General features: G+C 31.5%; 2 protein-coding genes across 4 annotated transcripts; both read left to right on the top strand.

Annotated features, from left to right (window-relative positions):
• Window positions 1-1,857: 1,857 nt before the first annotated feature.
• On the top strand, window positions 1,858-11,057 carry LOC144572715 (beta-galactosidase 11-like). Of its 3 annotated transcripts, none has more exons than XR_013517792.1 (19): window positions 1,858-2,171; window positions 2,343-2,438; window positions 2,559-2,671; window positions 3,409-3,475; window positions 3,591-3,683; window positions 3,774-3,917; window positions 5,753-5,847; window positions 6,153-6,258; window positions 6,376-6,460; window positions 6,715-6,833; window positions 7,374-7,541; window positions 7,801-7,982; window positions 8,194-8,282; window positions 8,402-8,511; window positions 8,799-8,909; window positions 9,041-9,135; window positions 9,406-9,551; window positions 10,104-10,407; window positions 10,717-11,057. XR_013517792.1 is itself a non-coding variant. In XM_078322384.1 (19 exons), the coding sequence occupies exons 1-19, from the start codon at window positions 1,983-1,985 to the stop codon at window positions 10,843-10,845; spliced, it is 2,448 nt and encodes an 815-aa protein (XP_078178510.1). In that variant the 5' UTR covers window positions 1,858-1,982; the 3' UTR covers window positions 10,846-11,057. The 3 variants fall into 3 exon arrangements, 2 of the variants coding, with proteins under 2 accessions (XP_078178510.1, XP_078178511.1); XM_078322384.1 differs by having other exon boundaries at window positions 9,041-9,142; XM_078322385.1 differs by lacking the exons at window positions 1,858-2,171; window positions 3,409-3,475 and having other exon boundaries at window positions 2,346-2,438; window positions 9,041-9,142.
• A 2,893-nt stretch (window positions 11,058-13,950) lies between these two features.
• Window positions 13,951-18,522, top strand: LOC144572255 (ubiquitin-conjugating enzyme E2 28-like). Its single transcript, XM_078321739.1, has 4 exons — window positions 13,951-14,212; window positions 15,519-15,646; window positions 16,288-16,392; window positions 18,159-18,522. The coding sequence occupies exons 1-4, from the start codon at window positions 14,143-14,145 to the stop codon at window positions 18,300-18,302; spliced, it is 447 nt and encodes a 148-aa protein (XP_078177865.1). The 5' UTR covers window positions 13,951-14,142; the 3' UTR covers window positions 18,303-18,522.
• Window positions 18,523-21,833: the final 3,311 nt, after the last annotated feature.

The raw sequence follows: 21,833 nt of genomic DNA, 5'->3' as shown, positions 1-21,833 counted from the left end.
TACTGTGTTGCAATTGATTTCGTCAATTGAAAATGACCTCAATACTGTTTTACCCGAAATTTTTATTAATAGCATAAAAAAAAAAACCAAAACATCTCCAAAATAGGAGAATTTTACATTTATCCGGGCCGCTAAACCAATATGCGGCTTATTTATGGGGGGCCACAGATTGATTTTGCGGCCCCTCAAAAGTCCAAAAAATACACTGTAATATTAAATATATTACAGTTTTGAGTGACCTCTAAGCCAATCTGCGGCCCCCCATATATGTGCCGTAAATTGGCTTAGCGGTCCGGATAGATGTAGAATTCTTCCATTTTGGAGGTGGTTTGGTTTTTTTTTTTTTTTTTTTTTTGAAAGGGTATATATAAAATTTTTGGCTGTTTTACACCTTTTTTTTATTTATGAATGATCTAATTCAGAGCAGAACCAGAAAATTGAGATTGAAGGATTTGATAAATATATAATTTTTTTATTAGAAAATTAATAGTTATATTTTTTGTAAAGATTAAAAAGTTAAAGGATAATACCTACTCCTGTCCTTGATATTAACTTAGAGAAATTTTAATCCAAGTAGTTAATTAGTACCGACACGACAAGCAAAAAAAGTCTCCTTAATTTTATTTTATTTTGTTAAAGAATTTAAGATCTTCAAATGTTATGCTCATTTTTTTTCCTTTTCTTTTGTGATTAATCACTGACATAAGCTATCCATGAGTTATTTTAATCTACAATGCACAAACTGTTTCCCTCGTGTGTGTTTTTGTATGGTTGTGTGATTTTTTTAATTTTTGTTCTTAGTTCTTACAAGTTACATCTCAAGATAAGTCAACAATAAGATAGAATGCCCTTTGTCAAACGCCGCATCACTTCCACATGGCAATTTTTCAAAAATATATATATATTTTTTTTGTTATATTGTATTGTATCCTTCCTTTGTTGATTACTTTATTAGGTTTGTGGGTAATATCTTAGTTGAAATGAAATAAGAGAGAGAAAATATAGAAATGGCCTTTGGCAACCTGAAAAGCTACCTTATCTTCCACGACAGAATTAAGGGCTACAAATTAATTTAATTCTAGAGGGGCAGGTTGAAAACGGCTCAATATATATATATATATGTGTTCATCAAGGTATGAAAGATTTTTTTCTTTTAATAAAAGTGGCAAGCCACCTGTTTTATTAGAAACGTAAGAGTTTATACAAAGCTAATAAAACTAGAAATGATAAAGATCCTCAAGGTGTGAAGCACTAAGAAGATATCTAAGGAACTTCGGATAGACTATTTAGATTTGAAAATGAAGATAAAATATATGAAACACAATGAGACATGAAAAACGTAAGGCATTTGAACCCTTCTCAATTTTATTTTATAACTATGACGACTTCGATTGTTTGAGATAAAAAATTCTGTGAAAATTTATGTTAGGTTTTATAACTTTTATACTTGAGTTTTAACATTATCCCAGAGAGGAGCATTGTCACTTATTCCACAAATATTTACGGTTATTCATGCAATAGCCTATTAAAAGAAGCAATTGGCCTCCTTAAGCAAATGCTACATTTAGGTATTCCCCCCTATCTCTTCGTGTATTTATATAATTATATATCCCAAGAAATGACTACAGATTAATTCCTTCAGATAACTTCCTATAAATAATTAATGAGAGAATGACTTGCCTGAACGTGGTCTTGGAACACCTTTATTAATCAAAGGAGATTTTAGAAATGATAGATCCTTGGTGTACAAGCACCAGTTTCAGGCGACAAAACAACTCCTTTTGAAAGTAGTTACATCAGCACAAAAGCATTCTATCCTCCTTTTTCTTCTTCTTCAAAATTTAGTGATACATTTTATTATATGCCATTTGTTATCCTGGAAAGGATATTGAATTCTGATTTTAGTGCATTTTTTTTTTATACTGGTACAGGCATCAAAAGCCAGGAAGAACAATTCAATTGGTACAGTGTACAGTGTACCTATGGAGTCTCAGTCTCAGACTTCAATTTTAGTTTTCTTAATATTTTTTATTATGGTTATTTCTGTGTGTGGCACTGGTACTGGTAGTAATGTCACTGGTGTGACCTATGATCGGCGATCACTGATTGTTAACGGGCAGAGACAGCTCTTTTTTTCGGGTTCAATCCATTATCCGCGAAGCACCCCAGAGGTTTTACATTTTACCAAACATGAATTAACATCTTTTAAATGCTAATTAAATACTTGGAAATACTAGAACCTTCTAAATTTTTCTATTGTTTATAATTGTTATATACATATGAGAAAAAATTGAATACAATTTCTTCTTTCAGCTTTTTTTTTTCATTTATTAATTGCACAGATGTGGCCTGATCTTGTGAAAAATGCAAAGAAAGGGGGTTTAAATGTGATACAAACTTATGTCTTTTGGAATGCTCATGAGCCTAGGCATCGCCAGGTAATACATAACTATTATCATATAATTTCTTTGTAACGCTACATTTGCATCTAAATCCAAAAAAAGTTATTATATATGCTTGTAATCTTTCTTGAGAAACAATGTTCAACTTGATTGCAGTATAATTTTGAAGGAAGGTATGATTTGGTGAGATTTGTCAAGTTAATTCAAGAACACAACATGTATGCAACGCTAAGGATTGGTCCCTTTATCCAAGCCGAATGGAACCATGGGTATATATGCCAATTTGCATTCTAATCATACAATTTAATACCATCATTTGAATTTAATAAATAACACAAATTAAGCTTTATATAGACATATAAGTTGCTTTCTCCAAGTTAAGGTGACTTATGTTATTCTTGTTTGTTAAAACTTGTTACTTGAGCCATGGCTTAAACTTTGTTTAAACTTGGACTTACCTTCAAAACTTCTGGACTGTTTGAAGTTTAAACACTTTTCTTTTAATTGAATTTAAATATTGAGAACTCATAGTTTCATAAAACTAAAATTGGATTAAATGTTAGTTCATTTCATATAAAGATAATAGTCAGATTAGCACACAAAATTCAATCTTCAAACAGCGGTTACCACAGATTCCAAAATGAAGTACCTAGCACTATTTTGGATTTTAGAAGTTTTCAAAGTTAAAATATGGGACTCATGTTTCATAGAAACCAAATTTACTGTGATTTTTAATTTCAGTGAATATAGAGATTCAAATCCAGTTAGCTTGTTTGATATGCTAGAAAATGAAGGAAAATAGATGAAAGTACCAAAATTTTCTGGATCCAATGCTATTTTATTTGTTGAAAAATGAAAGAAATAAAAGATAGTTCATTTGTTGAAAACGCAATAAACATGAATCCTAGAAAATTATTTCTCATATTTTTCTTGAATTCCTTTTTTCCAACACATCAAATAGGCACTCTATTTTGTGTTATATATATTTTTTTTTTTCTTTTTTCAGAGGATTACCATACTGGCTTAGAGAGGTACCAAATATCACCTTCCGTACCGACAATGAGCCATTTAAGGTACATAACACTGCCCATTCGTCGCTTTGCGCATCAATGATTTTTATTTTTTTTACTTTGTTGCTCCTATACTTAAATTATGACTGATCAGTTTTCATTTTTGATCTTTTACCAGTACTATATGAAGAGATTTGCAACAAAGATTGTACAAATGATGAAGAAAGAGAAGCTCTTTGCCTCTCAAGGAGGTCCTATTATCTTATCACAGGTTTGGTCTATTTTTATCACATTTATTTATCAATGATATTGTACTTATTTTGTCTCAATTATTGTTATTTTACATCTATTTGCGAGGTAGGTAGAAAATGAGTATACAACGGTGGCACCGGTGTTTCGAGAGGCCGGAACACGGTATATACAATGGGCAGCAAAAATGGCGCTTAGTTTAAAAACCGGTGTACCGTGGATTCTGTGCAAACAAGAAGATGCTCCTGGTTCTGTTGTAAGCTTTTCTTAAACTAGTTGTTATAACATAAACTTACACTGATAAATATTCACATTATGATGATACATACTGGTATTCATCGCATATTTGGGCCCCAGTTTTCTCAGCCCAAATTTTATCCAGCCCAAAACTTTATTTCTGTTGGTGAATTGGTGATTAACTGATTATTGAGGGAGCTTTGTACAAATAAGGGGTAAAGATATTGACAAAGTAGTATTTGCTTCATGCAGCGCTGTTTTAACTCTATTGCCCGTGCGTTTTAAGAAGCATAAACTGCTCTGTCAATATATTTGCCCCGAAGAAGCGCTCTCTTGTACTTGACGCTTAGGCAGAGAAGAGAGAGAGAGAGAGGGATAATGCAGATCAAGAGATGATACAAAGGTAATGGTGGTTACGATGGACCTGGCGTATGGCTACATCGGGATGTCCTTGTCAAAGCAAAACTGGTGTGCTTTTACGTTTTCCTTTCAATTGTTTCTCGGTGTATCATATCTGGTGCACACATGGTGTTTGGTGAAATGCCTGAGAGACTGTTTCATTGGTGTATGCAGACCTAACAAGTTAGCACCATGAATTTGAAGTGTCCTATTTAAGAAGATATTATGAGTTCAGATTCAGATTGAATGAAATCCAAACTCAGCATCTACATCTACCGACATAAATCATAAATCATAAAAAATAAAAAAATAAAAACATGAATGAACATAAACCATTAAAGAATATAAACTTGATGTCTGGCGTTACCTGGTAGAGTAGGTTTACTACAGGAGCAGGGCTTTTGGCCACTAACCCTCAAAAAAAGAAAACTTGCTTAGCCGTCAAATTCAATATGAAAAAGTTGGTGCTTTCTGTTTCATTGAAATATGTTATTCCTTGGGAGGAAGGATCAAGTTACAACAATTTTTGAGTTACAACAAGTTACGACAACCATTTTTTATATTTTCAAAGTCCAAATCGTCAATCCAAACCGTTAGATGTGATCTCTACAATAAAATGTGCTTGGAGACCAAATTTTACATTTTTTGAAATATTTTTACTATTTATTAAGATGGGTACAAAATTCAATGGTCTGAATTTAACTAGTTTTTGTACCCATCTTAATAAATAGTAAAAAAATTCCAAAAAATGTAAAATTTGGTCTCCAAGCACATTTTATTGTAAAGATCACATCTAACAGTTTGGATTGACGATTTGGACTTTAAAAATGTAGAAAATGGTTGTGGTAACTTGTTGTAACTTGATCCCTCCTCATTCCTTGGATAGAATAACATATTATCTGGCTATTATAGAGGCTATTGACTAATCAATTGGGATAATATGAGGCCCGAATTTAAGTTCTCAAAGGCATTGTTGTCCATCTTATCCAGGTCAGTACGTAATTGGTTGCAAATGGATTTTCGAATTAAACAAAAATCTGATGTCAGTATAGAGTATAGACTGTTACAAGGTGTGTTTGGTTTCCATGGAGTACAACCAAGAGCAAGAGGTTGATTATCATGAAACATTTAGCCCTGTTATTAATCCGACTACAGTTTGCATGGTTGTCCGTCTTACTTTATCCAAACATTGGCCGACTGGGCAATTAGATGTCGATAAAACAATTTTAAAACAGTGACTTAGAAGAAACGATATTAAATTTATGGCTTAACTTCCTGGCTGTTATAAATAGTTCAAGTATCGATGTAAGTTGTAACCGAGTATGAAAAACAATGAATAAAATTTAGATCTCATTTTTTTTCTCTTTCTCTGCTCTTATTTTTTCAATTCAAGTTCTCTGATGTTTTCCAAGGTCCTTTGTATTGCCATTGATTTTTTATGGCTTGACAATGTAGATTCCTACATGTAACGGATTAAATTGCGGGGACACATACAACGGCCCGAAAGGTGGAAAGAAACCCTTCCTTTGGACTGAAAATTGGACAGCTAGGTAACTTCCTCTATTAGATTTGTTCAAATTTATATAGCTCTAAAGTGTAAAGTCTAAACTTACAGTTGTACCATATTTTTTTTTTATATGTGTCTGTGTGATATAATAGTCAAATGAACAAACTGATTATGGTCTACATTACTAATTTACTTTTCAACTAATAACAGAAATAGCAATTAACCTTTCTACTGTTACAACAAAATATGTAGTACGTATTACCTCATGAAATGTGTACAGAGAAAATTGGCAAACTCCTTAAAACTTCAATAATAAACTAACCAGTAATAAAATAAATTTGATGACAGGTTTCGAGTATTTGGTGATGCACCATCTCAAAGACCTGTACATGACCTAGCTTTCTCAGTGGCACGGTTTTTCTCAAAAGGCGGCACACTAGCAAACTATTATATGGTACTTGCTTAAGCATTTTCCCCAAGGAAGCACATTACAATCTAATTGATAATCAGAGTTCAAGAATCAAGTAATAAAGAGTTTACTTAAGGTTTTTATTTGAAATTACTTTTTTAGTACCATGGAGGAACAAATTTTGGCCGAACTGGTGCTTCTTTTGTGCTGACTCAATACTATGATGAGGCTCCACTTGATGAATATGGTACTGAGTTTTATGCTACTAAATATTAACTTTACATAATTTGCATATGGCTAAATTGAAGGAGTATGAAATAAAATGGTGATTTGATTATAGCAGTTCTAATATACTGATTGAATCTGCTTCAGTAAAAAATTATATACTGATTGAGCATGTTTTATGCATAAATATAATTGCCATTTGAAAAAGGTCCACCAATGCCAAATATTGGTAATTCAAAAGTACATTGTCAATTTTCATTAACATAATATGTATAGGTTTAAGAAGGGAGCCCAACTGGGGCCATTTGAGATATCTACACTATGCATTGAGATTGTGCCGAAATGAGCTTCTCAGGGGTTCTTCTTCTGTACAAAACCTTGGTGAAAATCTTGAGGTAGAATCTTAATATTTTAGGAGTAGGGTTAAAATGCCCCATTGTCTATGTCTCCCAATCATGCCTCACATTCTTATATTTGTTTTTCAAAGTTCAAACAGTCGATCCAAACCACTCAACATGATCTCCATATTAAAATCTGCTTGGAGACCAAATTTTATGTTCTTTAAAAGTATTGTACTATATTTGTAGATAGGTACAAAATCACTGTTTTTGGATGGTCCGGAATCTTCTGAAAAACAGTGATTTTGTATCTATCTAAAAAAATAGTAAAAAATTTCCAAAAAATATAAATTTGGTCTCCAAGTACATTTTAATATGGAGATCATGTTGAGCAATTCAGATCGACTATTTGGACTTTGAAAACGGAGATAAGGATGTGAGGCATGATTGTGGCACAAAAACAAATAAACAATGGTGCATTTTAACCCTACTCATATTTTTAGATATCTACTTAAAAAATAACTTACAAAATAGTTTTTTTTTTAAATATATTGATCCTGAACTTATGATTATCTGGGTTCCCATGATGTATTGTAGGCCAGGATTTATGAGATCAAAGAGAATAATACATGCGTGGCCTTCCTTGCAAATCTCAATATTAAAATAGATGCTACTGTAAATTTCAGAGGATTTAACTATTTCTTGCAACGTCACTCCATTAGCATACTACCAGATTGCAAGAGTGTTGTCTTCAATACACGACGGGTATGAACTCCCCACATGTTTGGTTCTTGATAAAAATTTTGCAAACTTGTTTCTCAATTAGGGGGTTATTTATTTGTCTAATTTCATATTAATCTTTTTCTATCGACGAAGGTTGAGATAGGGAGCCCTAATTTACAACAATTTTATCAAAACTATTTTAGTTTGGAAATTTAATAAAATAATGAATTCTGTAATCCAATAACTTTTGTATATAACTTTAAATTAATCCTTAAGATCAATCATGTTATATGTGGGATAGGTATTCGCTCAGCAAAGTGCGAGAAGTTACCATACCGCGAATGAGACATACATTAACAACAAATGGCAGATGTACCAAGAGAGTGTACCCAATTTTGAACGTACTTCATTACACACAAATGAGCTTTTAGAGCTCTACAACATGACAAAAGATACAACTGATTACGTTTGGTACACCACCAGGTACCAGAAATTTCCAGTGATACTTTTTTTTTACTTCAGTTTCTCATAATCTTCTCTCTCCAGTAACATATACGTAAACCAGCATTTACTCCAACTATGAGGCTGAGAAAATGTTTCTCATTATTTTGCTTATTTGATTTGGAGAAGAGAAGTATGATCATTGGTTCACTTCTAATATACTAAACTTATGTTTGATTCTAATATATTGTAGATTTACTTTAGAAGGAGAAGAATGGGCAGTTCTTCACATCTCAAGTCTTGGCCATGCTTTGCATGCCTTTGTCAATGGCATTTACATTGGTAAAACACTTTTGAGTCATGACCAAATCACATTTAAAAGGGTATAACCTGTCTGAACAAAAAAAGTATTTTATTGCACGCATTTCTCAATATATGAGACTTTTGAAAACGCTTAACAGGTACCGGTCATGGGAGCAAGATGCAAAAAATGTTTGAATTTGAAAAGACCATACAACTAACACCGGGGATCAATCACATCTCTCTTCTCGGATTGATGGTTGGATTACCGGTAATTTTTCACTATAAACCAAATGGTTTTGTGATTGCTCTGCTTAGCCTTTTATAGCATCTATCATTTTGTCTAAATACCCACAGATTCCCTTCTTTTTTGTAATATTAACGACTAGTCGTCCAGTAACAATTATATTAATATTAAAAAGCATGTACAACACCTTTGGCTAGTTACTACATACAATATCTCTATATAGTACACAAGATAGCTATATACAATATCTCTACATAACAACTACATTAAATACCCACATATTACTATAATTTTGCATTTCTTCAATGTAGGATAGTGGAGGTTATCTGGAGCGTAGATCGGCTGGAATCCATAAAATCTCTATACGAGGTCTGGACAGTGGTGCTGTCATGGATCTCTCGTCCAATGGCTGGGGTTATGAGGTCAGACGGTTTTGCATTCAAGGCCTTAAAACTTTTCAAATTTGATGTCAGCTCTGTTGAAGAATTTTACGAGTTTTGCATGATGCCATATGTTGTTCACTTGTATATATATTTTTTGACCCGGTTAACAGGTTGGATTATTTGGAGAGAAGAAGGGAATTTTTACAGACAATGGGGGGAATTATGTAAAGTGGACAAGGGCTAAGAGCAGGATACCAATCACATGGTACAAAGTATGAAACTTTCATATTCATAAAAAAGAAGATAAAATATTATTGTCTCAATTATACTAGGTTACATATATACCTGGTTTGGGGGCTGTTTCAATCATCATCACTACCTTATTTACCGTCATTAGGTACCTGCGCTGTGCCAATTTGAGTACCTTTTTCATGCATCCCATTATATTTTCTTGCTTAAAATTTGTTTCCTATTCTTCTGTTTGTTCTTGGTTGAATAATGATTATTTTCTTTGTACTTCCTCTGTTTTGTACAGCGGTACTTTGATGCACCTCAGGAAAATGACCCTGTTGCCCTTGACCTTAGTGCTATGGGAAAAGGCCTTGCATGGGTCAATGGAGAGTGTATTGGCCGGTATTGGGTCTCGTACCTCTCTCCTCTCGGTGAACCTTCTCAATCACTGTAAGTCACATAACATATGTACCAACCCAGTTGAGGCCTACTGTTGGGTTCACACCAATTTGATACCAATCAATGTGCATTAAGCAATCCATTACAATATTAACTCTTATAATACTGAAACAATGATATGGTAATCCCCTTACCTCCTGATGGTGCATCTTAATAGAGATGTAAATACATGCCGTGACCAAGTCAAATTTTTATGTGTCGTGTTGTGCCGTGACGAAATATAGATGGACGGTAATGGCACATGAATGGTCACGATATGTTAGTCACGCCATAACCACACGTGTCGTGTCCAAATGTGACCAATCACGTTTAACTACTTTTTTTTCATAATGTAGTTTATTTAAATTCACCATTAGATCAAGATCTAAAGGTTTTGATTACGCGTGACTCACGTGACCATGTACCATGCAGTGTTGTGACCAGACTAGTTTGTGTGATGTGCATGTTGCGCCTATTTTTCCGAAAGATGGTCACATCGTCACGGCATGACTTTTTTACATCCCTCCAGCAACTATTGATTTCTTGTTTTGTTGTTTCTTTTAGATACCATGTGCCGCGTGCATTGCTAAAACCAAAGGCAAACCTCCTTGTGCTTTTCGAGGAGCATGATGGAAATCCTCAAAACATTCGTATAACTACAGTCGACCGCAACAACATCTGTACCTTTGTTTCAGGGCAGCGGAACCCTATGATAAAGGATGCAAAACCAAAGGCACTATTGACGTGTCCAGATGAAATGGTGGTTGAAGAGATAGTTTTTGCGAGCTTTGGAAACCCTGGAGGCCTTTGTGGAAATTTCACAATTGGTAGTTGTCATGCTCCTGATGCAAAGATTATAGCTGAGCAGGTGAATTATTTCTATATTGTTTTCTGAAATTGAGTCAAATTATGAGTGAGTTACATTGGCCTAATTGGGCAGTTAGAGCATTTTAGTTATGTGATACTATCTCAGTAATCTCAATTTATGCATATTTTGTCTTTAACTAATCCTTAATTATACAATGATCCCTTTTTAACCCCTACTCACACTAAACTTGTAGGTAGTGCTTAATCTTTTTTTTTTTTTGAGATAAATAAACTCACCTTTACTAGTTGGCCATTCCTTTTGTTTTTCTCATTTGCATGTGTTATAACTCTCTCTCTCTCTCTCTCTCAGCTCTGCTCCGGGAAAAGCTTTTGTAAGTTGCCGGTCTCAGCCAAGGCCTATGGTGCTGATGCAAGTTGTCCCGGTATGACCGGTACAGTTGCTGTTCAAGCTAAATGCTCCAAGATAATAAATCTTTGATCTATTGAATTTGTTCCTCCTTTTTACTTATTCTTGATTTTTGTCATTTTTTTTTCTTTTTGTTGCTTTTGTTATTGTTTGATGTTTCTCAAAAAAAAAAATTTATAGCTATAGAGATAGGAGATAACAACAAACTTATTTGACAATTGTAATAACCGTCAAAATAATTATTAACATAACAAAAAGGTGAAATATTTTATTTCTGATGTTAACTTGCTATTGTTATATAATTGATCCTCTAAGCTTTCACTAAATCTAGAAATACAATTGGCCAAAAATAATAATAATAATAATAACACTCAGAATTTTGCTCAGCAATCAACCCATTATTCAACTGGTTACACCTCAACTAAAGTCAAAATGGAATTAGATGGCATCAAATTTGTTATTTTAGTCATCCTCTTTGTAATTTACAAAAACCTGTAAATTACCAAAACCCTTAGGAATAGCCTGTAAATTACACCTCACTATTCTAACTATTTTAATCCAACCAAACACCGAAAAAGCTATCTGAATAGCCTAATTCCAAAAATAGCATATTCTCAGTACAACTAAACATACCCTTGGTGAATTTGTGCAATTTACAAAAAAAAAAACACACCTCATATCCATCCTTCTCTCTTTTCATGAAGGGAAGTCACAAATTACCTTTCTTTTTTCACCAAGTTGTTCCTTTTTATTAACCAATGAGCATGAGGTTTTGAGGTTCAATTATCCTTTTAATTAAATTAAATGTTGGCATCAAATGATACAGACGAAAGGGTTGCAATGAATATGTTTAGGGGCACACATGAACTATATATATATAATTCCCACACAAGGAGTTCAATAAAAGCAGCTTTGCTCTTGCCCTTATTTTTTTTTTGATAATTTTGTTGGCTACCGGCACTACACAGAATTCGTATCCTCTGCGTTAACTCAAAAAGGAATCTTTTGAGTTAATGTATATGGATCGTACGATCAGCTTTAAGATTTGTGCAAATTAAATCCGCAATAATATTAAAGTCCCTCTATATTTTAGACAGGGACCGGATGGACTTCGTTTATAATCAGACGGCCGATATGTATTAACTTAAAAAATATTCTTTTGAGTTAATATAGATGCGAACTTCACTACACAGATGACTAAATTTTAAGTGAAACTAAGAAACACTCCTTCCGTAGAATCGAATTAAGAAAAAAGTGTTAGAGAAGTAAAAAAGGTGCTAGGAAGACTTAACTCAAGAGAAATTGTGATTTAAGAATAAAGAAAGAGAAACTTAAACTTAGAAATTCGAGTAAAATGAGTAAATGTTAATTCTCACTAAGAAGAAGTTGTTCATATAGATTTAGCTTCTAAGAGCATCTCCAATCCAGCAATTGAAATTAATTGCTAAATTAGCAATTATGAAAATTTTAAAAATTAAGCAATTCACTCTACATTGGTGCAATCAACCAAACAATTGACCAATAAGAATTAAACATTTGGTCAACTCATCTTTAGAAAATGATTTCTTATTAAGCAATTTTTTCCAACAATTGCTAAATAAGCAATAGCCATACAACCCAGCAATTACAAAAACAATTGACACATCAGCATAAGCAATCCACAAGCAATCACTGTTGGAGATGCTCTAAGGAATCTAAAAGAGATCTAAAGAGTCTGAAGGAGGATTTGCCGAAAGCTCACGAATTTGTGATTTAAAAATGTAAAAATTCAAAAAGTAGCACAGTTTTTATGAAACTTGAATTCTAGCATGTATGTGTTTTTAGGATGAAAAAACGATACGAGGGGCGACAATATAATTGAATAGGAAAGAATATCTTAAGACTGTGACTAAAATATCGAAAGTTTGAGCTCCGCTTACGACTTCGCAGCATCTGCAATACTGTGTGCTACTTTTTAATTATATTTTTTTTAAATACTATAAATAAAAAAGTCGGGTCTTTTTCTCATATTCGTCTCTCTCAAGAATTTATAACTTTACACCGTTATATTACTTTCTCTCTCTCTCTCTCTCTCTCTCTCTCTCTCACACACACACTCCGGAAGAGAGAGAAAAGTTATGAGAGAATCGTATGACCGCCCAAATTTGAAATTCGTATCCTCTGAGATATCTCAAACTTTGCGTGACTTTATGGAAAATCCCAACCGTTTAAATACGTTCTGCACGACTCTCAAAGCACACATAATACTGACCCCCTACATCACCCCGAATAGGCACCGGACACGTCGGTCACGCAAAAGTTGAGATATCTCAGAGGATACGAACTCCCAAAATTGTGATAAGAGAATCTCTACTTGTTTAATGTCTGCCTCTCCTTATAGTATGGATCTACTGTGGCAGATTTTTACTGCTATTTTATTTGCTGCTAGCAACTTTTCATGGGATTGATAATGGTTTGGTGTTAGCATCGGATTTTTATAGAAATTTATGATATATTTAAGAGGGTTTCAATACCTCGTACCTTTCATATCACATCATGTTTCATATTTTACATCTTTGTTTTTAAAATTTAAATTGTCGATTCGATCCACTTAACATGATATCCATACTAAAATATGCTTGGGGATGGAATTTTATATTTTTTTTGAAAAAAAATTTTACTAAAAAAAAGATAGGCACAAAATCATTGTTTTTGGATGGTCAAGAGTGATATTGTACCCATATTTTTTTTATTAAATTTTTTTCAAAAAATATAAAATTTCATTCCCAAATATATTTTAGTATGGATATCATGTTAAGCAGATCGAATCGACATTTTGAATTTATAAATGAAGATAAAAAAATATGAGATATGAAAGTCACAAGGTATTGGAACCCTCCTCTATATTTAGATAGGAATTTTTTTTTTTTTTTGACATCCCCATTTTTGTAAAAAATTTAATAATAATATCTTTGTTTTAATAAGTTTGACAATAATATCACAGAAGGCGCTCCTATGAATTGATTTATGATTTTGAGCTTTAATTTCTTCATTCCAAAAAATGAAAGAAATTAAAACAACACCTAAGACAAACAATTTAACGTCAGAGAGAATCAAATGCAACAACTTTCAATCCAAATAAAAGACTCATTCCTTTTACTTTTTATGAGAATATTTTTAGTGATCATCTTCTCATGCTTTTTCTCTCTCTATTTTTTTAATATAAAAATCTCATTCAAGAATATGATTCGCGTTTACCATCGCCATCCTTTTAACAGGAACAGCACTAGGCCTTGCCTCTATATATATCAACAAGTTTAAAATTGATTCATATATAGAAAATATTTCATTGAAGAATTGGTATTATTACAACAAAGAGGTTTTGAATAAATGGCACTTAGGAGGATAGTAAAGGAGCTCAAAGATTTGCAAAGAGATCCTCCAACTTCATGTAGCGCAGGTAAATTTTACAAATATGTATGAAAATAGTACAAATCCTAAGAATACATCAAATTTTTAACAACTTCTTATCCTTCTTTTAAATTATTGTTTCACAAGAGTAGTTTTCAATACCAACCTTTTTAATTATTTTTACCAATTTGACCTTAAAAAAAATTATTTTTACTAATTTGGATTAATTACGTATGTACTTCTAAAAATACGTACCATTTTTGTATTATACGTATTTGTTTGTATTATAAGCCGCAATTCTTATTAATACCATTTAAAAATAAATAAACCAAAATACCTCTGAAATTGGGGAATTCGAAAAATATCAGGGCCTCCAATTCAATATGCGGCCCCATTCTTGGAAGGTAAATTGAGTTGAAGGCCTCTCAAAAACCTAAATATCAGTAAATTACAATACATTTTTGGATTTTTGGGAGATCTCCAATTCAATATGCTGCCCTCAAGAATATGGCTTCAAATTGAATTGGCGGTCCTGATATTTATCGAATTCCACAAAAAACGTGGTTTTTTTTTTTTTTTCTTTTTGGAATATGGTATAAATAAAAATTTCGGTATTATATGTACCTTCTTCTGTAAGTGACGAGATTTATTCAAAAGAATTTGATTGTATTCTCCAAAGAAAAAAAAAATGCGAGATAGCATTTCGGCAGTATAAATTTCATATATTTTCTGAGTACACAATAATTTCGCACTGTTCAGTAATATTATTTGAATTTTAATAAAGAAATAGCCATCAAATAGAATTCTGACAACATATCTGAACCCTATGTTAAGCATAAAATTAAGTGTAATATTATCTCGAGTTTTTTACAAGTATTAATTTTATATAATATTTGAACTTGAAAATGATTCATATTTATAATATTTGAACTTCAACGTAAGAGAATAAACTGATACGCAAAATTGGTGGACGAATATGAAGCATGATTATCTCGGATCCGTATTTTAAAATTTTATGGAGATCTATAAGTCCGAATCAACTTTGTTTCCTCTGAAACTTTTTTTAACCCTTATTTGAAATTATGATATGTAATTTGGATTAAATTTAGGATTAAATTGGAATAAATTCTTCAGATTGGTAATTACAATTATAAGTTAGAGCACTAAAAATTAGAAGAGAGTAATAATTGAAAATTATAAGTTAGACTATTGTTCTTAATTTTGCATCCGATTAACTGATGAATTTGAACCCGATTAGCTATGTAAACCCAATCCGCTATTTTATGAAAAATTTTAATATGTCTCTGACAACATCTCTTAATAATTTTCTTATTGGTTGTTTGTTGAGTTTTTAGGTCCAACTGCAGAGGATATGTTCCACTGGCAAGCAACCATAATGGGGCCCAATGACAGTCCCTACTCAGGTGGTGTTTTTCTTGTTACCATCCATTTCCCTCCTGATTACCCCTTCAAACCTCCCAAGGTATTATATTCTCCAACTATACATCCATATTTTTTTTTTGGAGAAATATAATGAGTGAGGCTATGGTAATATGTATATTACGGATCAACCTGTAGTATAGATTTATATCTCTCTTTTTCAAAGTTCAAATAACTGATTTGAACCGTTAAACATGATCGACATGTGAAAATAATGTACATATGTGTATACTAAAGTTTATATTTTTTAGAATTTTTTACTATCCAGATAAGTAGAAAATCACTTGATTTAAAAATTATGGACCATCCAAAAGAAGTTATGTTCTACCCCATCTAAACAAAGAGTAAAAAAAATTCTAAAAAATATAAAATTTTATCACCAAGTATATTTTCATATGGAAATCATGTTTAACGGTTCAAATTGACTACTTAAACTTTAAAAATAAAGATATGAATCCATTCCATGTATCGATCCGTAATATGCATATGACCATAGTCTCACTAAAATACAGTAACTACACATCCATACATTTATACATATATACAAAATAAATAATGCACAAGCATAACTAAGACATGATTATCTAGTCATATATAGATGTTTTTTTTTTCTGTTTAATTTCAGAATGAAATACATATAACTTGTTGTGTTATATATATATATATATATATATATATATATAGGTAGCATTCAAAACAAAGGTGTTCCATCCAAACATAAATAGCAATGGCAATATCTGCTTGGATATCCTCAAGGATCAATGGAGCCCTGCTCTTACCATCTCTAAGGTAAATTATTTTTTTTTTCCTTTGGCTTCATTTAGTGCATAAACTTTATTTTTTGTTTTATTTTGTTTTGGGCTTGTGTTAGTACTGTATCCAAGGATGGGATTAGAAAATTGAGATTAAGATGGATGAATAAATTTTTAATGTAATCTTATTTTATAAGAAAGGCTAAAAGATACAAGTACTTGTAACAATTATAAGATATAAATAACTAGTAAAGCTTAGGTGTTATGGAAAGTATAAAGTCTTCCGTGCCACGGTTTCAAAAATTTATCGTATAAATTTTAAACTTAGATATAAGTAGCTCAATAAATTAGTTATATAATAAACTTGTAGAATACTAATTTTTATTATTTTTAGAATTTTTTTTAATATTTTTTATGATTTATGAAAGATGGCAAAAAATAGTCTAAATTATTGGCAATTTTCTTTTATTTTTAAGTCATGTTTTGCCATCTTTCATAAATCATAAAAAAATATTAAAATAATTCCTAAAATAGTAAAAATTGGTATTCTACAAGTTCATTATATAACTAATTTACTGAGCTACTTAGATCGAAGTTTGAAGTTTATATGATAGATATTTAATGCCGTTGCATGAAAGGCCTTATTTTATCCGTAGCACACCACCTAAGCCTTACTTATAAAGAACAAAATTGTTAATTTATTAGTTTACAAGTACTTGTAATATTATATGAAATACCAAATTTATTTGACACATAATAATCCATACAATATTATTAGATATATTATGAACTAAATTTGATGTAATTTGAGTATGAATTAATAATCCATCAAATGACTTAAAAAATTAAAAAAATGTAAACTAATAATTAATTAATAATTCTATAATTGTGCAAAATTTAATATAGAAATGTATATAAAAATAAAAATAATCTTTTGTTTTCCACAAGTTTTAATGTTGATTGTATGCTTGTTATAATTGTCAAATAAATTTCATTATCAATAATGTCCCTCTCCTAAAACTATAAATTTAATAAAGTGGCATAAGCTCTCGTTTTTCTACGAAGAGACAATTTCAATTCGCAAAAATAACATTTACAAAATATTGAGATGTGTTGGTGCCTTTTAATAAAATAAATAAATAATATCTCTCTCATTTTGTGGCCAACTGTTATTAATTAGGTTGTGCTCCAGAATGAAGGGGGTAAACCCCTCATTAAAGAGAAAGAAGAGTAGAGATCTAAAGTGAGACAACCTCCGAACAATAATTTTACACTCTAAATCGGAGCACAGCCTAAGCCTTCTTCCGGCCTAATTCAAAAACCAAAATATCAAAAAGAATAAAAAATAAAAAACCGGTGTCTTTTTATTCCTTGGAGACCTGATTTGCATTAATTTGATATTTGGGAACCAAATGTAATAAAAATATTGGGACTCCTTAGTGGAAAAATATTGTCTAAATTCTTAATTAGTTCTCACTGTTAGTTTCAAGCTTAGATTTTGTAATCATGTTTAACAGTTTAAGCAATTGAAGAGGGAACAGGTATCAGTTTCATATATTTTTCACAAACACTCCGATTGTATAAAAATTGCAAGATTACTGTTGGAAAATTTTCAAAATATGAAATTGATTATGAAATATACAAATCATTTTTATTAAACAAAATTATCTAGATCCCTGTTACCAAACCTAAGATTTTTTTTTTCATTAAATCAAATAAAGAGTTGAATTAGGAAATAGTGAAATACTATTACATTAATGTCTACTAAATTTTATTAAGTTATCTTACATATTAATTTTTCAGGTGTTGTTGTCAATTTGCTCGCTGCTTACCGATCCAAATCCTGACGATCCATTGGTACCAGAGATCGCACACATGTGCAAGGCTGACCGTCACAGATATGAATCCACAGCACGAAGCTGGACTCAGAAATATGCCATGGGTTAATTCACCGACACATCTGCTACTGAATTTGCATTTAATAAAATAAAGACTGTGCTACAAAATCAATAATAGTAATAATAATTACTTGTGAGATACTTGTATGAGTAAATATTTTTAAGCTTAAATATTGTACTTTAAAAAAAATACAATTTTGTATTATTGTATTATGTACTTGAGGGGTCCGGATCCCCTAAAGTAATTCAACTTTTGGGTTTTGGATTGAGACCATATGATTCAAATTTGTCGCTCGAGATTGCTTCGGAATATGTACGCTCTACTTTAGATGGATTGTCACAGATTCGAATCGGAACAATTCAGTTACTTTATTGGATCTGAACTCGTACCTAGGACCCCTCCTAGTACCCATTAATTTCCTTGTCTATATATCTATGCGAACGTACACATAATATTTCATGCGGTTCAGAAAAATATTGAGTTGGAAAAAGATTGAACTCTTAACCTATAGAAATGTAATAAAGGGTACAAATAGATAACTCTTATGATATAAATTAGTTTTATTTTATATTTTTTTTAATAACGTATAATAAAACGAGGAGGATTCAAATGCCTCTATATTTTGTGTCTCCATTATACCTTTATTTTTAAAAGCTTTAATAACTCAAAATCTAAAACTTAAGAGTCAAAATAAAACCGATAGATATGATCTACATCATTTTATCTATGCATGTGTAAAAAATTATGACATTCCAATTTTATTTTGGTTGTCATCAAGAGTTTATAAAAAAATATACTAATGTGGATAATTTAGAGACATTGATTTTTCAACTTATTGATTACATAAAAACAAAATTGAAATGTTATAATTTTTTATGAGCACATAAGGAAAATAACATCGATCACATCCAACAGTTTTATTTTCACTTTTAAGTTTTAAATTTTGAACTATTAAAGTTTTTAAAAATGAAGGCATGATGGAGGCACAAAAAATGAAGGCATTGAAATCGTCCTCTAATAAAATTGCATATAAATTCGCATATATATATATATATATATATATATATATATGAGTAAGGCTACGGTGCTATGGGTTGCATAGAGGGCTACAGTGCTACGGTTCAATGTTCGAGTTTTCAAAATCCTAACGGTCGATCCAAACCATACATCTTGTTCTCCATATTAATATGTGTTTGGAGACCAAATTTTACTTTTTTTTTGGAAATTTTTTACTATTTTTTTATATAGGTAGAAAATCACTTGATCTAAAAAATTCTGCACCATTCAGATATTTGATTTTCTACCTATCTAAAAAAATAGTAAAATTTTTCCAAAAAATGTAAACTTTGGTTTTCAAACACATATTAATATGGAAAACAAGATGAACGGTTTGGATCGACCGTTTGGATTTTAAAAACTCAAATATTGAGCCGTAGCACCGTAGGTCTCTATGCTACCCATAACACCTTAGCCTTACCCATATATATATATATATATAGAGAGAGAGAGAGAGAGATGGACTTGGGTGCAGTGGTGTAGCCAGGATTTTCATTAGGGGTAGGCAAAATAAATTCTTATTATATTAATTATTATTATTATTATTTTATTTAAATTATAAATTATTATTAAATAATTTTCATTGGAAGCGGAATCGGTAATTAACCATGAATTAAAATCGAGAATTGAAAACTCGATTTTTTTTTAAAGTTTACATTGAAGCATAATTCACAAGACTCTTCTATTAAAATTCAACTCATTTTGAATAGTTAAATGTAATAAAAATAATTTAATGCATTACATTAAATTTCAGTATATTACTTCATAAAACATTTTAGTCTATTCCTTTCACAAAAAAATAACAAATTTATTGTGGTCCCACTATCATACCATTCTTATTCACCTTTCTCTTGTCGGTATATTTCAAAATAGATTGATAAAAGACTACCAAAATTGTAACGACTCGGCCAATTTCACTAATCGAGAGCTTTGACTCAGTAAGGAGTAGGCAAAACTCAAATCTAGAGATAGACAAAATCCAAATCCAAACCAACTATATACGAACTTATACTGTATTTCAAAATCCAGGGGTAAGCAGTCGCCTACCCCTGGATATAGGTGGCTCCGCCACTGCTTGGGTGAGCTATGGCTCACCAAGCGTTTGTACTCCACGCCGTATTTTCATTTTGAAAGTCCAAACGATTGATCCGAACCGTTAGATGTTTAATCTATATTGAAATGTGCTTGGAGACCAAATTTTACATTTTTTTGGAATTTTTTACTATTTATTAAGCATTTTTGAAAATTGCTGTTTTGTTATGAACAGTAAAAACAGTAAAGTTTTTTAGACCATCGGATTAGCGATTTTCAAAATTGCTTAATAAATAGTAAACAAATTCCAAAAAATGTAAAAATTTGGTCTCCAATCACATTTTAATATGGAGAACAAAATGAACGGTTCGGATCAGTTGTTTGAATTTTCAAAATGACTAAAATGAGCCATGGCTCACCAACGCTCAATAAGTCATGGCTCATTTTAGCCCAACTATATATATATATATATATATCCGCATGCTACATATACTGATATACATTATGCAGTAGTTTTCACATGTATGAAAAAAATAGTATTTTAAAACAATGTACACTTGTAGTTTTAGGCAGTGCTAATGTGGCGCTAGCACTAAGATGTAAGAATCAATTCCCCACAAAATTGGAGATCGTATAATATCTCTGCCTCTCCGCTCCGGTATCTGATTTCAGCCAATCAGAAAGGCTGACTCTCCGGTATACTTACCTCCGAACCATTATAAATTTGTCAGTAAACTAGTAGCTGGGATTTGGAACTGGGGCACCGAATGACTGGTAGGTAGCGTATCCGGTAACTCTATGGCGAGTGACGAGACCCCAAATTTAAAACTTTGAGCCTGAACACGTTCTTATTTATTAATGTGGACCTCAAATTATATGGAGCATTAAAATAATTAGTCAGTTATATATATTAAAATTAGATTAGAACTAGGGTGCTCTTAAGCTCATCAAAGTTTTGGTGAGGTTAACTCTAAAACTCATTAAATCGATTTCAAATGACGAATCCGAACCGTTGAAACCCGCCTACCTTACGTGTGATGCATCTACATGTGAAATTTTTAAACCTTCGAATTAATTTAGTATAAAGTAAAGCGGTCAAAATTAGAAGATTAATAAATTAATTTTAGTGCATTCATTTTTGAACGTTTTTTGACCACTTGACTTTATACTAAATTAATTCGAATGTTTAAAAATTTTACATGTAGATGCATCACACGTAAGGTAGGCGGATTTCAACGGTTTAGATTCGTCATTTGAAATCGATTTAATGAGTTTTAAAATTAAGCTCACCAAAACTTTGGTGAGCTTAAGAGCACCCTAGTTCTACTCTTAAAATTAACTTAAATTTTGTAGGCTCGTGATACATAAGATTGAAAGATAATATTAATTAATTATCCTTAGTATGTGTTACTATTTATAGTTTTTCTTGTTCAAAATTTATATTGACTATTAAAATCAATCGGAAGTTAGTCAAACTGATTTAAAAATTTG

Source organism: Carex rostrata, chromosome 20, assembly GCF_964058835.1.
Source record: "Carex rostrata chromosome 20, lpCarRost1.2, whole genome shotgun sequence".
NCBI classification, from domain to species: domain Eukaryota; kingdom Viridiplantae; phylum Streptophyta; class Magnoliopsida; order Poales; family Cyperaceae; genus Carex; species Carex rostrata.
This window is presented reverse-complemented; position numbering and strand designations above follow the sequence as displayed.

Excerpts from the sequence above, each read along its gene's own strand:
- LOC144572255 (XM_078321739.1), top strand. The coding sequence starts at position 14,143 with ATGGCACTTAGGAGGATAGTAAAGGAGCTCAAAGATTTGCAAAGAGAT. Across the intron at positions 15,647-16,287 it reads ACCCCTTCAAACCTCCCAAG|GTAGCATTCAAAACAAAGGT; the intron begins GTATTATATTCT and ends ATATATATATAG. Across the intron at positions 16,393-18,158 it reads CTGCTCTTACCATCTCTAAG|GTGTTGTTGTCAATTTGCTC; the intron begins GTAAATTATTTT and ends TTAATTTTTCAG.
- LOC144572715 (XM_078322384.1), top strand. The coding sequence starts at position 1,983 with ATGGAGTCTCAGTCTCAGACTTCAATTTTAGTTTTCTTAATATTTTTT. Across the intron at positions 2,439-2,558 it reads ATGAGCCTAGGCATCGCCAG|TATAATTTTGAAGGAAGGTA; the intron begins GTAATACATAAC and ends ACTTGATTGCAG. Across the intron at positions 8,283-8,401 it reads TGTCAATGGCATTTACATTG|GTACCGGTCATGGGAGCAAG; the intron begins GTAAAACACTTT and ends AACGCTTAACAG.